The following is a 17,154-nucleotide window of genomic DNA, read 5'->3' on the forward strand; positions in this document are numbered from 1 at the left end:
TTTACCTGGAATGGCACCTTCTACAAACAGAATGAGGGTACCTATATGGGCTCCCCCATGTCACCAGTTATAGGTGTTGGTGAGGCAATGCCTAACCAACACCTATTTTACCTGGAATGGCACCTTCTACAAACAGAATGAGGGTACCCCTATGGGCTCCCCCATGTCACCAGTTATAGCCAACATGTTCATGGAAAAGTTTGAATCAGACGCCATCCAGACATCCACCCTGCGTCCTTCCCTGTGGAAGAGGTATGTGGATGACACTTTCGTCATCTGGCCACATGGCCTCCCAGCATTGAACCACTTCTTGGACCACATCAATTCTAGACACCCATCCATCAGATTCACCATGGAAGTGGAGAAAGACGGTAAACTACCATTCTTGGATATTCTGTTTGAGAGGAGGCCTGACGGATCCTTGGGACATTCTGTCTACAGGAAAGCCACCCACACAGATTCCTACTTGAAACCGGATTCCCACCACCACCCATCTCAAAATAATTCTCTCATCAAAACGCTATACCACAGAGCCCATGGCATTTCTGACCAACACCACCTGACCGGTGAATTAAGACATGTACATCGGGCCCTCAGGATGAACGGATACTCTGACCGTACTATCCGCCAAACTGTCTCTCCCACCACACAGAAACAGCCACATGAAACTCCGACCAAAACTATCACGCTACCATACATAGCAGGCGTGACCAAAAAGATCTCCAAAATTCAAAACAAACATAAGATCCAAGTCCGATTCAGTACAGTGCATAAAATCCGTGATCTGATTCCATCTGTGAAGGATGTCGTTCCTGACTTACAGTATCCTGGAGTCTACAAATTGAGTTGCATTTGTGGTGATTGCTACATTGGAGAAACGAAACGTCATGTTTCTGATCGTGTCCGCGAACACAAGTCAGATCTGAAACACGGCAGAACTGATTCTTCGGCCGTTGCCGATCATTGCTACAACTCGGTGGGCTCTCATGAAATTGTCTTTTCCGAGACCAAGGTTCTCTGCAAACCTCCCGGCTACCATCAAAGGTTTGTACACGAAGCCATACAAATATACAAACACAGACATAATTTCAACCGTGATGATGGGTACAAACTTAGTAATCATTGGAAAGATGTTATCAACCACGCAAAAAAGACTTAATTACACTTTTTTGGACCATCTTATCTGACAGGCACTATTTTACTTTACTTTACCGAGTGTTAACATCCCCAGTGTTTAACAGTACTCTCTTCATTGTTCAGCCAGCATTGGTATAAACATGGGCATTTTCGTTATTTTTCTATCATGTGTATCATGCCTCCCCTCCCCCTCTCTGTCCAATGCGTTGGCGTGTGCAGCAGCAACCGCGTCCAAGCCGTCGTCCATCCTTTTGGCCCCGCCCCCATCCCGATGCGTTGTACGTGGCACTCCGTGCCGTCTTTGAGCCCCGCCCCCCTGCCTCCCGATACGTTCCATTCATTGGCTACCACATTCTGATGAGCTCCCCCCCCCCCCCTCTCCTCCCCCCTCAACTTGCTTTTAAGGGATTACATCTTGAATCATTGCCTCACTTTTGATGCAGCTAATCCGGCTGTGACGGTCCCACCTGATGACGGAGACTTGTGTTGCCTCCGAAACGTCGTGATTTTTATTTTATTTTCATTAATTTTGATGTTTTACCTACGTGACTTTACCGAAAAAACCTAAGAATACTTTTATTTAACTCACTCAGTCTGTTGTCGTATCCTCAAAAAATCTGCTAACTCAATTTTTACCCACTTCCCAATGTGCTATCGACTGCAAACTTGGTATACTTATGTCATACTGATGACAAGACTATTCTATCATTAAAATGTAAAAATATATTGTTTTTAAACATTTTACACGCTTTTTTTATTTAACTCACTCTGTTGTATCCTCAAATGTTGTAACTCAATTTCAACTGTCTTCCCAATGTCGTATCGACTGCAAACTTGTTATAGGTATGTCATTCTGAGGACACTACTATATTCTATCATTGAAAATAAAAAATATATATTTTTAAACAATCTTTTTACGGCTCTAATTGTCCACGTTTACGGCTCTAATTGTCCACGCTCAACTCACGTTGGCTGTATATCACCACGGTCCCTTACTTAGGCCAAGCCTCGGGGAGCCACACCGAGGGGCGGAGGATGTGGAAGTAGGGGAGGGGCGATGGGGGAAGGGGGCAGGGGGAGGGGCAGCTCGGACAGTACATTTCATTAAAGCGTGTTTAAAAAAAAAAGTGTTTTAAAATATTTTATTATGGCAACAAAACAGCTGTTAAGATGTTAAAACACCAAACTGAAACCTTTTACAAGGAATCATGTCTGCATTAACCACAATACTTGTGGTCAGAATGCAAAAAAAACTCTAATATATGCATTGTCTTTGATCCTGATTGGTCCACACCAGAGACAGCTTTCTTTGGAGCCTAGTCTCAAAAGGTGTTAGACGAGAGGACCTGGAGAAAAATCCACACGACCACAGGGGGAACATGTATCTCCAAATATACAGGCGGCCAGGGTCGGGATAGAACCCACGCACTCCTGCATACCAGGCGAGGTAGTTAACATCTCGCCACCGTGGCACCCCATCTCGGTGTGGACTTTCCCTCTTTCAGCTGCCGCTGTCAATAATTTCAACGACCAGCTATCATGACTTCTTGCGGCATGTCATTCCCAAGCCCACTTTTCCTTACAATCTATAACCTGTGTGTATACGCCCACAGTAATCTGACGCATTTGTCGTGATTTTAGGAATCCCTATTAAATAATTACGTTGCACTTCGGGGGGTCTGAGTACAGAACAACTTGATCAATTCTTCTTGGTTCTTTCGGTAAAGTCACGTAGAAGGGAAGTAATAAAATAATAAAACATAATAAAATAATTCTCACGACGTTTCGGCCACAACGCAAGCAGCCGTCCTCAGGTGAAGACCAGGTCTGTCGGGGAGACAGCGTCTGAATGAAACACCACCACGCTTGGAGTGTATATTTAAGCTGGGTTGGAAGGGGGGAAGGGCGCCTTGACAAAATAATTTTCATATCAAGAGGAATTTAGCATATTTATGAGAAATGCAGGTATGTGATTAGTACTACTTGTGAAATGCGTAGGAGGTGGGCGGGGGGTTTCAAAGTCATATTATGCCCATGCATTATGCAGGATTAGCAGCATCAAAGAGAGGGGATAGGGGTAGCATTAATGAAGGGAAGGAATGTTAATAGTATGTAGCTGCAGTAACTAAACAACCACGTAAAAAACTAAAGTATAAACTACATAGTATCATCAGTATACTAAATATACTCTCCAATAAGCTGAGCTACTAACAGTAAGTAATACATTACAATTCTATGTCGCAAAAAATATTATATGCTTCCAGCTAAACTTTTTTCCCTTACATCACACGGGTCTACCCCATACTATATGCTGCCATAGACAAACCCAACATTAAATTATATACTGTATTACTATACACCACCCTATACCTTAGAATAATACATAGTGTAATATTACACTATGTATTATTCTATCCACCCTACTGTATATCACACTGCTGTATATTCACTATACAATTACGATACTATATATTGCCTTATACATTGTATTAAACATTGCAATTTTATACTATTTATTATTATACATTCTGCTATACACTATACCATTGACCGTCGAGTGAAAGATACTAAGAGGAAGCAAAATGAAACACCACCACGCTTGGAGCGTATATTGAAGCTGGGTTGGAAGGGGGGAAGGGCGCCTTGACAAAATAATTTTACTATCAAGAGGAATTTAGCATATTTATGAGAAATGCAGGTATGTGATTAGTACTACTTGTGAAATGCGTAAGAGGTGGGCGGGGGGTTTCAAAGTTAAGAATGAGTAGCTTCATGATGGCCATGTTGCATGGGCTTATCTTCCTAACAGCTTTGATTGGCTGGAGTTGTAGGAGTGATGACGTAACCCCTAGCAACTACTGCCACTCCCATAGATTTGTAATTTGACTTGAACACATTAAAAAAATGCCCTTGGCATTTTGGAGCTGACTACATTCACGGCCTGCCGGATTTTACGAGCATTTTTGAACTTGGGCCTTTGGTACTTTTCCATTGCATTCAACAAAAATTTCTTCAGTGAAATCTTTACTGCACATAGGATGAAACGAAAAATGCTACCAAAGAAGTGAAAATTAAATTGCAGATTTAGTTTTTCTAGTCAACAACACCCTTTACAAACACCTTGTGGCACATGGGAAAGTCTTCTAGAATAACCAGCCAGGCGGCTTGGTGGTAGAGCGAGTGGCACACAATCAGAAGGATGCAAGTAAATATCCTGGTTACGGGTTGACGCAGCCCATCCTTCTGGCATGATTAAATTTGTACCGCTTTGTGGAGAAGTCAACAGTGGCCCTATGGAGAGATTCTCCCCCACCATATGAATGTGGAATTTTCACTACTGGCTCTGGGTTGAAATAAGGAGATGAGCACTGATGTATGAAGTATAATTTCAGTATGAAATTACCTCAACCCCTTTTTCACTTGTAGACTGTAGTGTATTGTGGTAGTTGGGTTTATTTTGCTCCCAAAAGAGACTTCTCTTGGTGACTGAGTGGCCCAGAGGTCAGAGCGTTGATCTTGGATTTGAATCCAGGCAGCCACCTGTTATTAAATCCAAATGCTCAGGTGTGGCAAGTTGATGGTCTGAGCCCGGTCACCAATGGCTGCGCAAAAATGCTGTCACAGCAAATTTATCTTTGGCACTTCATTTGGCTAAATTCCAGCTCTGAGAATTAAAAATTATCAGTTGACTTGTCATGCAGCAATCATGACGGTCTTATCCTTATTGCTGATGTAGATGCAAAGCAGCAACTACAATTTCACATTCTGAGTAGCAGAGTGGGTGGAAATGTTCTACCCCTTACTGTAGTGGACCAGATATCTTGTGAAGGCATCTCAGAGGTAGCTCAGTGATGTTTGCTTCCATGGGCCATTGTATAACATGAAGGTATGAACTTATATTTGAGATATTGCAATGGCTTTTGTCTCATGACATAGCAGTGATAACACAGTTGGGATGAACATTGAAGAAAGACATACACAAAACAGACCTGTTCTCAGTGGGCTTGGTTTGTAGGGGAATAGATAGGGTCTGAGCAGTAGGTGGAACCAACATCAGAAGCAGGAGCCCATTCACTGGGTGAAGCACGTGACTGAGTGGGCATGGATTTGCAAACAAAGGAGGGGCTGCAAATTCAGCACGTGTTACGGTTGAGCCTCCCAGAAATGTAATATCCTCACCATTCTTAACCCATCCAAATCCTATTTTAGGGAAGGAAACAACACCAACCAGCAGATAACCTCCTTCCCTCCATGAATTGTCCTTCCATTGCTACCATTTCTAGCAAGGCTTGCTGATCAATGCTATGACGCTGGAATGTGATTGGCTTGTGCTTAGATGGTACCGTGAGCTACGCCAGAAGAGTGATCTGGTCAAGGAGATTTGGGAGACCTCTGGTTTTTTTGTAAAAGACGGCTTTCCAAATTTTTATGTGGTTCTGCAAGTATCTTAGAACATTGTTTGTCAAATGGGCGAATGCGTTTTTTCTATCACATTGGAGGAGATGTGGTTTCCGTTTTTAATTTACTCAGTGTCTAGAGACGACTTTGCAGGAGTGTCATGCCAATCTTGAATGTCACGTTCATCACACAAGCTACCGATTGTTTGGTTTTATTTTCCCAAGATGAAATGAGCTGATAAACCTTTATCTATTAGTTTCTTGTAGATCTTGGTTATCAGTTGAGGTTAGTTTGAAAACATGTTGGTAGCATTAACCATCTGAATTTCTCAATGTGCTCAGTTATGCACTCTGGAGACGCAGGGAGGTTTCTGCACGCTGTTCGATGCTGGGCAAGCAGTATCCTGCAGATGTTTTTACAGGGCACCCCATGTTCCATGTTCGTCTCAAAAATCCATCCAAAACGTTCCGCTCTGTCTTGTTGTTACAGTTCAACGAGTGGCGCAAAGACATGCGAAGAGAGGGCCGCTTGGAGAAAGAACTCGACGAATCCTATGGCTTCTTCCTTGCAGACTCCGAACGATCGGTAGGGCAGGCTATCTTCCAATACTTATCCATTTTTGCTTGCACCCTCCGTCGAAGTCACACCACTGCTGTATTCACGGTTGGTCATCAGCCAGCCTCTTTCGGTTGTGCTCTGCAGTAGTTCGTCCAAGTTCTTGCCACCGAAACTGTTTTTTGAGTCGGCATTTTGTGACGTAGTTTAAAAAATAGTGGTGCACGTTTGTTAAAATCCTCAGCTTCTGGTGATCGGCAGGTCTACAAACCAACATTGATCGACACGCTCTGTGTGGTGCAGTAAAATGTAGGTACTCCCATCTCTTCCAAAACATTTGGCCAGCATGGAAGAGGAGGCCAAAATAGTCTGGTGAGGCACTCTGAAGGGGAGGCCCTTCCGTCACCAGTGGTGTGAGCAAGTAATCGCAGGGCTGCACCTTTGCTGTGTAATGGAGACAAGTCTACAGAGTTTTCGCCGCAAGTCTGTTTTCTTCCTGTTTTGCAGGCAAAGGAAGCATGCCAAAATGGACTGTGCGTTGGAAACGTGAAGACTGGCTGTTTGGGCACACCCAAAATGGGTAACTGACCTCGCAAATTGAAATCCCCACTTGTGGTTTCGACCACTAATTTCGTCGTACTATTTAGAAACCATATTGCTTATACGTTCGACATCCGTCAAAAGTGATGCATGAAGATAAAGAAATATATTCAATGTGAAGTCCGTTTGCCCCACCCACCTGATGGCCCAAAACCGACTGTTGAATGCTTTTTGCCACAGAGCATGGCATGGCCGTTCTTTGAAAATGCTTTGTAAATTTTTTGAGTCATCTCGATAAACAGTTATTTTCCGTTATTTTGTAAAAATTTGTAGCCGCTTATGGAAGCAATAGCAACTGCTTATTTCCCTGTCTGCACCCACACATGAGTGTCAAGAAAATCCACGTGTTGCTTGGGTAGTGTCTGTCATTCTAGGATAATTGCCAGTATGTCTGGTGAATTAATATGTTCAAGTATCACCCAAAACCTGCAATGCATGGGGAGGCCTTAATTTAGCAGTGGATTTAGAAAAGGGCTGTACCTGTGACTACACATACTTAATCACGTGCGAACATCTTAGTGACCTGCAACCGAAAAAAATGTTTCGATATACTACAATCAATATGTGGCAGGCCATCATGATCAATTTTAACATTGTACTCGTGACCATGTTAGATTCTGCTTCTTCACACTAGTGCGATGGATTTCAACTGGTGTACAGAACCAGAGTATACATTAACACACCAATATGGGCTAGAAGAGAAGGAAACACTGAGCTGGAGCAGGCTAGGAGGAGATAGAAAAGAGAAACGAGTGCAGTAAATGGGTTTGATGAATTTGTAATCCACACGTGTTGCAAGCACATTAATCAATCCATACGTCGATCTGTATACCAAAAATCACTTTCAGTTTCAGGATGAAATCAAGCAGTTTGTTTGTATCATTGGGAGGGGGGGGGGGGATGTCGCAAGTTGGCTGCGTGGAAGAGTAGGCCAAAATACCCTGTACAGGGGCTGTTTAGAGCTCGCTATAGTCGAGTCCCTTCAATCAGCAGTGGTACGAGCCAAGAATATGCAGGGCTTCACCTCTGCCTTTCCTGTGTAATGACCGTTGACTGACAAGTGTTTGTGTGGCAGGAGTGTATCTGTGCAGCTTCTCGGATGTCCTCCAGCCAATGCAGCTGCCTATCGGTACAGGTGTGATGCTCATCTTCAAAATGTGCAAGGTAGGATCTCTATTAATTTGCATCCACCTACAGCATTCCAACAAGCTATTTTAAATGTATAATTTTCTCTGTATTATAAGATACCCCGGAAACTAAGACGCACATCTCAAACTTGTATCAATAAAGTCCTGCATATATGGTTTAACACACACATACCTAATGCATTCCCAACTTACAATGCATGCCCTGCATCTTATCTAGAGAATATGGTATCAAAATTAGCCAAGTGTTAAAGTCTGTTGAATTTAGCATTGACCACGACGCCACACACTTAACGAATTGTGGTATGTTTGTAGAGGTATTTTTTTAAAAAGTTAAAACAAAAAACATACATTTCAAACCATTACTTGAGCAGTTGTCATTTTAACAGTTTTTCAAATTTTCTTTGTGTGTGCTGTTGCTTTGGAGACCGGGAGATCAATGATCAATGTTGTCGCCATGGTGATGGCAATCATCGCAATTTCTCACTTAATGGAGTGGGCTGAGTGAAGGCTGCCTTCTTCCACTCAAAAGTTTATTTAATACCCGCCCCCCCCCCCGTCTCTTTGCACATAGCATTATAAATGGGTTCACCACAGTCAATTAGCAGGTTGCTTGCAGTGGGTATTCCCACCACTTCCAAGCCGTCTGGCCGGCATGGAAGACTAGGCCAAAATACTATCTAGAGCCCTCTGTAGTCGGTCCTTCAGTCAGCAGTGGCGTAAGCAAGCAATTGCAGAGCTGCACGTTTGGTTTTCACCTCTTTAATTTACGTTCATAATCCTCCTTTGTCGAGGCCCAAGTGAGCAGAAATTGCTGGATGGTAACGTCTAACAAAGCTGGTGGTAACTGGTGAGTGGGTGGTGTCGCTGAGATTCCAGTTTCGTGAGTTTAAAGATGTGCTGCCCGTTATGTAATTTGTGATCAGTGGCATGAGCAAAGCAATTTCAGGGTTGTACCTTTCCCTTTTTAATCGACTCAATTAAAACACATTCCTGCGGAGGGAGCTGGTAGGAACGTTGGGTTGCTCGGTCAATGGCCAGGGTCAATGGCGGCGTGGTGTATTCCGCAAATATGCTCGACTGAGGGCGGGCACAAGCCGGCGTGAGTAGGTTAAACGTTGAGTTGTATAAGGGCACCACGGGGTGACCAGCCCCTCCCCACCCAACCCCACCCCTCCCACCCTCCACCCAGTCCCTCCCCACCCAGCCCCTCCCCACCCTCCCCACCCCACCCAGCCCCACCATCCCCACTCAGCCCCTCCCTACCCTCCCCTCCCCACCCAGCTACTTCCTCCCCACCCAGCCCCTCCCTGCACGACGGACACAATAATCCCCTGTGGGCTGGTGTAACCAGGAGGTTCCTACCAGTATAATTGTTCTAGCTCTATCTATTATCTCAGCAGTGGATTGACACGTGGCTGTGTATGAATGAGAAATGAAGGGATAATGATGAACAAATGATGAATGAATATAAAGTAACGCAATGATAGATATTGATCGTTTGTCTGGTGGCGGTGACACAGGGGAGAGTGCAGACACTGGAGCGACCCAGTAACCCGTCGTCGCAGTTCGACTGCCACGTGTCTAAGAAGTTGGCCTTTGTGAACTCTTCCAACAACGACTGCTTTGTTCACAAACACTCACAGGTGATTCCCCCGTGGTGGAGCCGCGATCTTTTCTTTATTCGCGTTTTTTCACTTCACTCGCCTCCATTGATGTTTTATTCCTCCTGGTAATTATAACAATGTACCGTTACATGTGTAGTGACATGGGAGGGGAGGGGCTCTGGGACCCTGGGCGGCCCAGGCGCTTGGGCCCCTTGGCGCCGGGCGCTGGGTTCCCAGGCGGCCTAGACGCTTAAGCCCCTTGGCGCCAGGCGCTGGGTTCCCAGGCGGCCCAGGCGCTTAAGCCCCTTGGCGCCACCGACGGGGGCGGCTGTGTGTGCTCTGTGGGATATCTGGGGGCACACACGGCCCCACCCCTTGTTGGGGACTAGGCATAAAAGGGGAGCTCCCTGGACGATCAGGGCCAGTTGTAGCTCAAGACCCAATACACAAGACCAGCCATCTGAGGACCCTGGGACGCTGTGAGGGCCAGTGGTGGGACTCTGGAACTCCCGGCTCTACGTCCTTGTGAGGGCGAGTTCCAGAGCGTAGCCAGAGTAGTGTATCTAGGCTGTGTATCCAGGCTGTGTACCTAGGCTGTAACAGAGTATCAGGACTGTTGGAGTGCTGAAGTTACCTCTACAAGTGTCTCCGGAACCCGTTACACATGTAAAATGTTATCCACAGTGCCCATTAAAATATGTTTTCCGAAAATTGGATTAGAGAAACAAAGACGATTATTAAAAGAAAAAGCATTGTTAACCGTCTCGGATATACTGACGGCATAGTCATTATAACGTCAGATTGGGAGAATTAACTGCAGGGAATGCTTAAAGAACTTTATTCAGGGGAGGCTGCAAAGTTAAGGCTCGGGATAAATACGAGCATGCAGATGTTATGTAAAACAAGATCGCTCAGCAACTGGAGATCTCTGCTGGAGGAGATGCATTTGGAAAGCACAGCAGACCGTCTATATGTGTCTAGCTATGACGGATGTTGACGGCGGTCCCAAATCAAAAGATTAAATTAAAAAGAAGGCGAGCAGGTTGGAATTCTGTTGGAAAGGTGAATGCAATTATATAAAAAAAAGTCACATGGCAATGTGCATAAAAAGTAAATTGTTTAATCAGTGCATACTACCTACATTGATTTATGACTCAGGACCATGTGGGCATATAAGAAAAATCAAGGACATACACTGAAAAGTACACAAGAAAGCATTGAGAGACGCTTGCTTGGAATGACATTGAGTGACAGAAAGATGAACACGTGGATTAGACATTCCTAAGGAAAAGTAAGTGGGCTTGGGCAGGACACAATGGCGAGAAGTTATGATGACCAATGTACAAGAATATGAAAGGAATTAGCGATAAGTACCCGGCGTTGCCCGGGCGAAAAAGGCAGACACACACGTGGACTTACACAGACATCGACCCACACACACAGAAACCCATCGACTTACACGCACACAACAACAACCGCCATTTGTCACTAAGTGGCGGTGACGTCACCACGACGCTTGTGCCAGGCCATGTGCACCTTGAGGCCACGTGAAGTGTCGAACACCCACTGGCAGGAGGTCACGGGGCAGACCCAGGTGCCACGGGTCGACTGACTGAGATGACCGAGATGACTGGCTGATGCACCACCTGTGCCCTCTACTGATACCGACTTGTTGTGCTTTGATTATGCGCATAAATAATGCTAATTATGGAGGTGTAACCGTATTATGTTACGCAAATGTATGTGATTATGCTAATGTATGCAGTTATTATAATTAGACTTATCTTCGTTGTCTAGGGTCGTATTATCAATCGGGATAATACAATTATTCTCGCTTTAACATTTACGGATTATGTCTTAGTGTGTTAATGTCAGGTCTCCAAATTCAAATCTGACCACAGGATACAGTTCTTATAATTAAGATTATTATGCATGAACTTAGGAAGGCAACACTCAGACACTTCTGTGTTAAGCAACTTTAATTCTAAACAAAAACTCTAATATGCGAACTCTCATGCTTGTTATTGTTAACACAGTACTCCTGGAGATGTTCTCCTCATTGATCCGTACATTTAACCCTCAGTGATTACGTTGTCAAACTGGGTAATCAGAACAATCTATTAATTCCTCGGAGTAACGCGAGCATGTACGGCGATAGGACAAAGTCCTTAAACATGCATGCGACGATATTCATACGAACAGCAATAAAGAAACATCCCGAAGGCAAAGTATATGGCAATTCATTAATTGGCAAGATTATGCAATTAACGAAAACGAATGACTAAAATACTTCTAACAATCGTATTCATGTAACTCGACGGGCAGCACATGCTTTTGACGATCAGTTGATATTTAACGCAACACCTTGGAATGGCAACCCTTCTTGAAACACAAAGATAACTTTTTGGAACGATCTTATTCGTCCCGATATGCGTGTTGTGTGTGTGTGCCTTCTTTGATCATTTCTTTGCGTAAAGCAGACGCCGAGGTTGAGCATTCCTGGTGTAATGCGGGCGTAAGCGACCTTCCGGATGTGACGTCACGGGGGGTGGAGTCATGTGACGTGGGGGGAAGGTTCGGGTCCTTAAGCGGGTAAACCGGAAGGGGAAGGCAGTCGGGGTGTGAGCGGAAAAGAGTGAGGCCACGCGGGCGAGTGTGGAGAGGGGGGGGCGCCGACGGCCATCGGGAGCCAACCCCGAAGATAAGAGGAAGCTGCGGAGTGGTGTGCAGCTGCAGAGGAGACAGCCAGAAGGGCTGCGTGTTAGAGGCAGCGGTGTGGCTGCCAGGAGGAGCTGCGGAGAGAGAGAGAGAGAGGGCTGCATGTTAGAGGCAGCGGTGTGGCTGCCAGGAGGAGCTGCGGAGAGAGAGAGAGACAGCAAGAGGCTGTCAGAGCTGCGGAGGGAGAGGAGTTGCAGCGAGTACAGCCAAGGGGGGCTGTGTGAGAGAAACAGCAGCGGAGCTGCTGTAGTGGATCGGGCCGACATTGGAGTCAGCACCGTGGAGAAGCTACAGAGTAAAGACAGCCGTGTGGGTGTACAGCACGAACCGAATAAAGGACACTGAGCCAGACATCGTGGTCCAGTCGTTTATTACACTGGTGTCGGAAGTGCAACGGCATGTCGAAACAAGTGAGGAAGAAAGTTAATCCGGCGCCTGCATCGGCTTCTTCGTCCGACGACGACGAACTCCCTCCAACCACGGATCCTGTTGGGGTGGTGGAGGAGAGCCCGGCTGAGGCGACCACGGGAACGGGAGTGGAGGATGTTGGCGCGGTGGCGGGTCCGTCGACATCATCAGACGCGGATCAACGATGGCAAGCGATGGCGGTACAACTGGAGGCACTTAAGGACGTCCTGGCGCATCTATGCCATCTCGTCGCGCCAGGGACGATGGATGATGCAAGTGGTGCTCCGCGGGCCGCCACGTTGCCTGTCCTGCCGCCGCCGTTGCCCACGCGGCAAGAGGCCGCCATTTTGCGCGCTCCGTGGCGCCAAACCGCCATCTTGGCCACGCCGCGGGCCGACGCCATTTTGAATTTGCCATCACAACCACCACCATTGGAAGACGGCGGGAAGAGGAGTCGGAGTCGCCACCTTACAACGGTTAAAGAATTTTCCGTCGGTGGGGACTGGAGCGCGTTCGCCTGCCGCTTCTTGGCGGCGGTACGCACAGCAAGATGGACCGATGCGGAGGCTTTGGAGGTGTTGCCGACTCTCCTGGACGACGAATCTGTCCGATTCTTCCGTTCCATAACGACCGATAAGAAGGCAACTTTATGTGGTGTTTTTCAAGAAATGGCCGATGCTTATGAGCCACCAGATGATGCGCATCGGCGATTCGCTCAACGACAACGAGCACCAGAGGAGTCGCCCGTGGCGTTCAGGGGTGCGGTGCTGGAGCTGGCCATGGCAGCTTATCCTGAGACGCCACAGGACCTGCTCGAGCCTCTCATATTAGGGAAAATGTTGGAGCTGTCTCGGGATCTAGGGATCCCCATGCCTGTGTGTGGGCATGAGAAGCTAACTTCCCGGACGGCTGCTAAGTGTCTCGATGCGCAATTCAACCTCCGTCGCTGGAAACAAGTGACGGCGTGGACGGGGGGGCCCGTCAAAGAAGGGGATGCGCTGGGGTGGAACCCTGCGCAGGCTGTCTATGTTCCGGATGACCGGGGCCCTCAACAACTGACGGCCGCCTCCGCTCCATGGACGGGACGCGGCGGGCCGAGACCGCGCGCGGCGCTACCAGAACGGGGCCGTCAGGAGGCGAGGCCTGCGCTTCGGCGCAACGAGGCCGAATGTTTCCGCTGCGGGCGTAGGGGCCACTACGCCAGAGACTGCTGGGCCCGCTTCCCGGCTCCGCCGCAGCAGGAGGCCTCGGCACCGGTCAAGTCGGCTAAAGATCCTCCGAAACAGGCATGTCGGCACGCACCAGACACTCGGCAAGGCTTTACACCTCACCCATCACCGTCGTTGCGCCATCCTAACGTTGTGGTTAAAGCATGCCCTTCGACGGGGCCTTGTCGCTCGGTCACGCAATGGCGCAAGTTGGCACGGAGAGTCGTCGCGGCCGCTACGGGCTCGTCCACTGTACCGGGGTCTATACAAGGGGTGGACGTACGCATTTTGGTCGACTCCGGCGCGTCTGCGACTATTATTTCGGATGTCATTTTTCATCTGTTGGGCATCCCGCCGGGGGCTGTGCGTCCGGTTTATGGGTCGTGCGTCGCTGCCAACGGGGGTAGCATGGGTATCGTGGGTCAGGTGGATGCTAAGATATCTATTGGGGATGTGTCGGCCTCGGGTGTTGTGTTGATATCGAGATCTTTGGCGGTTCCTTGTTTGTTAGGCACCGATTTTTTGGCTAAGATGCCCATTTTGATCAAAATCAATGAGAATTGTATTGAACTGCCGGGGGGCCGTCAAATCTCGTTTCTGCCGTCGCCCTGGGGGCGACCTGCTTCGGCCGTACAAGTGCAGGCGCTGTCCGTCGCATCTGTGGACATCCCACCTGGTACACAGATGCTTATACCCTTGCGGTATCGGAAGCCCCTGCCTGATCGGCTAGGAGCAGTAGGGGTCTTGTTGTCACCGTCCGCCGCGATAACAACCGGGTTGGCGTTAGTGGGGGCACAGACCATCGTCCGGCCGGATCAATTACCGTTTTTACAGGTGCTTAATGCGGGGGGAGAAAACGTCCGTGTCCCGGCCGGTACGGTTGTGGCACATGCCACTACGGCGTTTGCGACCCATGATTGTCCACATAGCCGGGGAGTTGTTGCTGGGGTTTCCGAGCCAAGGAGTTCGGATGATCGTTGGGTTGCTCATTTATGTGACGAAAATTCTTCCCTGTCCATGGAGCAACGTGGTGCGCTGCGTAAATTGTTGTTGACATATTCCGATGTGTTCAGCTCCGATGATTTGGATTTGGGCCGCACTTCGTTGCTTTACCATCACATTGAGACGGGCGATGCTGCCCCTATTCGATTAAATTCGCATCGGATGAGTCCTGCGGAGCGAGAACACGTACGGGGGGCAGTGGAAGACATGTTGGCTGCGGACATTATATCGCCATCTAACAGCCCATGGGGCGCTCCAGTCGTCTTGGTTAAGAAGAAGGATGGCAAATTGCGATTTTGTGTTGATTTCCGCAAATTGAATAAGATATCGGTGGCAGATGCGTACCCCCTGCCGCGTATGGATGACTCCCTCGACGCATTGTCGGGGGCTAAGTTCTTTTCCACACTGGACCTCTCTTCGGGATTTTGGCAGCTTCCCCTTGACGAGTCCTCACGGGAGAAAACCGCATTCCGTACGCCGCAGGGGTTATTTCAATTCAACTGTCTCCCGATGGGATTGAATGCGGCCCCTGCTACATTTCAAAGATTGATGGAGCTCGTTTTGACGGGGTTGCAGTGGGAGACATGTCTTATATATTTGGACGATATCATTGTCTTCAGCCGCACATTTGATGAACATTTGACGCGGCTGGAGACAGTGTTCACGAGGATGCGTTCTGCCAAATTGAAATTCAAACCAAAGAAATGTCACCTACTGCAACGGTCCGTCCGCTATTTGGGGCACATTGTGAGTGCTGAGGGAGTGTCCACGGATCCGGAAAAGATGGCGTGCGTCCGGGATTGGCCGACTCCGGCCACCGTGGGGGATGTTCGGCGGTTTTTGGGATTTGCCTCGTATTACCGAAGATTTGTGCCGGGTTTTGCGACGATTGCGAGGCCCTTGCATCTCCTTACGGGTAAAGGACGGAAGTTTGTTTGGGGACAGCCGGAGGAGGCGGCCTTTCGGAGTCTGCGTGATCTATTGGCCACGGCCCCAACATTGGATTATCCCGATTTCGATCACCCATTCATTCTTGATACGGACGCGAGTGACACAGGTATTGGGGCGGTGTTATCACAGTCTAAAGGGGGTGTAGAGCGTGTCGTGGCGTATGGTAGCCGAGTCTTGTCTCCTGCGGAAACCCGCTACTGTGTCACTCGCAGAGAACTATTGGCGGTTGTTTTTTTCCTACGGCAATTTCGACCATACCTCTACGGTCGTTCTTTTATTGTGCGTACGGATCATGCGGCCTTGCAATATGCCCTTAAAATTGACCAGCCATCCGGACAGTTGGCACGTTGGTTGGACACGCTACAGGAATTTTCCTTCCAAATTCAACATCGGAAGGGAGTGCGCCATGCGAACGCTGACGCACTTTCCAGATTACCGCGGTGCGCCCCTTGTAAATGTGAGTCGGGGACGCATAGGTGTTCGCCGATTCCAAACCCCCCTCAGCCGCTTACGTTGGCCGTCGAGAAGTCGGACACTCCGATGGAACCGGGACCGGCTGACGGGGTTTTGAATCTGCCGCGGTCTGTCTGGATCCGGGAACAGATGATGGATGAGTCATTGGTGTCCTTGCGGAAGCGGTCTGCTAAGGACAATGGGAGTCCGAGTACGGCTGTGGGGCCGCAAACCGCTCTCCGAGATGGTCTGCTTATGTGGCGGGAGGGGTTCCAGGAACGTTGGCGCCTGGTGGTACCAACGTCCTTGCGATTCGAGTTGATTAGAACCCTCCATTGTGACACTCTCTTACATTTAGGGGTGCAGAAGACCTTGTTGACGTTGCAACGTCATTATTTTTGGCACGGCATGGCGACAGATGTCGTAGGGCACGTGCGCGCGTGCCCTGCGTGTGCACGACGTAAGCCGCCGAAACATCCTTACGTGCCGCCTCTCCAGTCGATTCAGGTGTCTCGAGTCAATGAATTGGTGGCACTGGACATATTGGGACCTTTTCCACCATCGGCGAGGGGTAATAAATATTTGCTGGTAGGGGTTGAGTACCTCTCCCGTTGGCCGATGGCCTGGCCGTTGCCCGATCAGTCGGCCGCGGCCATTACCGACGCCTTTTTGTTTGGGTATATTATGGATAAGGGGGCGCCTGAGAGACTCCTCACGGACCAGGGCAGGAATTTCTCTTCTAAATTATTGGCGGAAGTGTGCGCGGGCCTTGGGACTAAGAAAGTACGGACATCCCCATACCATCCGCAGACGGATGGTATGGTTGAACGGCTGAACAGGACATTGTCTGCCATGCTTTGCCATACCGTGAGTGAACAACAATCAGATTGGGATCTGCACATCCCCGGGGTGCTTTCGGCGTACAGGATGACGCCTCATGCGGCTACAGGATATTCGCCGTTTTACCTTATG

General features: G+C 48.2%; 1 protein-coding gene across 6 annotated transcripts in view; it reads left to right on the forward strand.

The window, feature by feature from the left end:
- The window catches only part of LOC144732929 (uncharacterized), a 112,203-nt gene that overhangs the window by 30,743 nt on the left and 64,306 nt on the right, over nucleotides 1-17,154 (forward strand). For 5 of the 6 annotated variants that reach the window (XM_078614606.1, XM_078614608.1, XM_078614610.1 and 2 more), the window contains exons 3-6: nucleotides 6,025-6,120; nucleotides 6,598-6,670; nucleotides 7,766-7,854; nucleotides 9,326-9,481. In XM_078614606.1, coding sequence (XP_078470732.1) covers nucleotides 6,025-6,120; nucleotides 6,598-6,670; nucleotides 7,766-7,854; nucleotides 9,326-9,481 — 414 coding nt within the window. The remainder of the gene's footprint in view (nucleotides 1-6,024; nucleotides 6,121-6,597; nucleotides 6,671-7,765; nucleotides 7,855-9,325; nucleotides 9,482-17,154) is intronic. The other variant, XM_078614609.1, reaches the window with a different exon arrangement.

The sequence above is a fragment of the Lampetra planeri genome, chromosome 44 (genome assembly GCF_965212315.1).
Source record: "Lampetra planeri chromosome 44, kcLamPlan1.2.h2, whole genome shotgun sequence".
Lineage (NCBI taxonomy): Eukaryota > Metazoa > Chordata > Hyperoartia > Petromyzontiformes > Petromyzontidae > Lampetra > Lampetra planeri.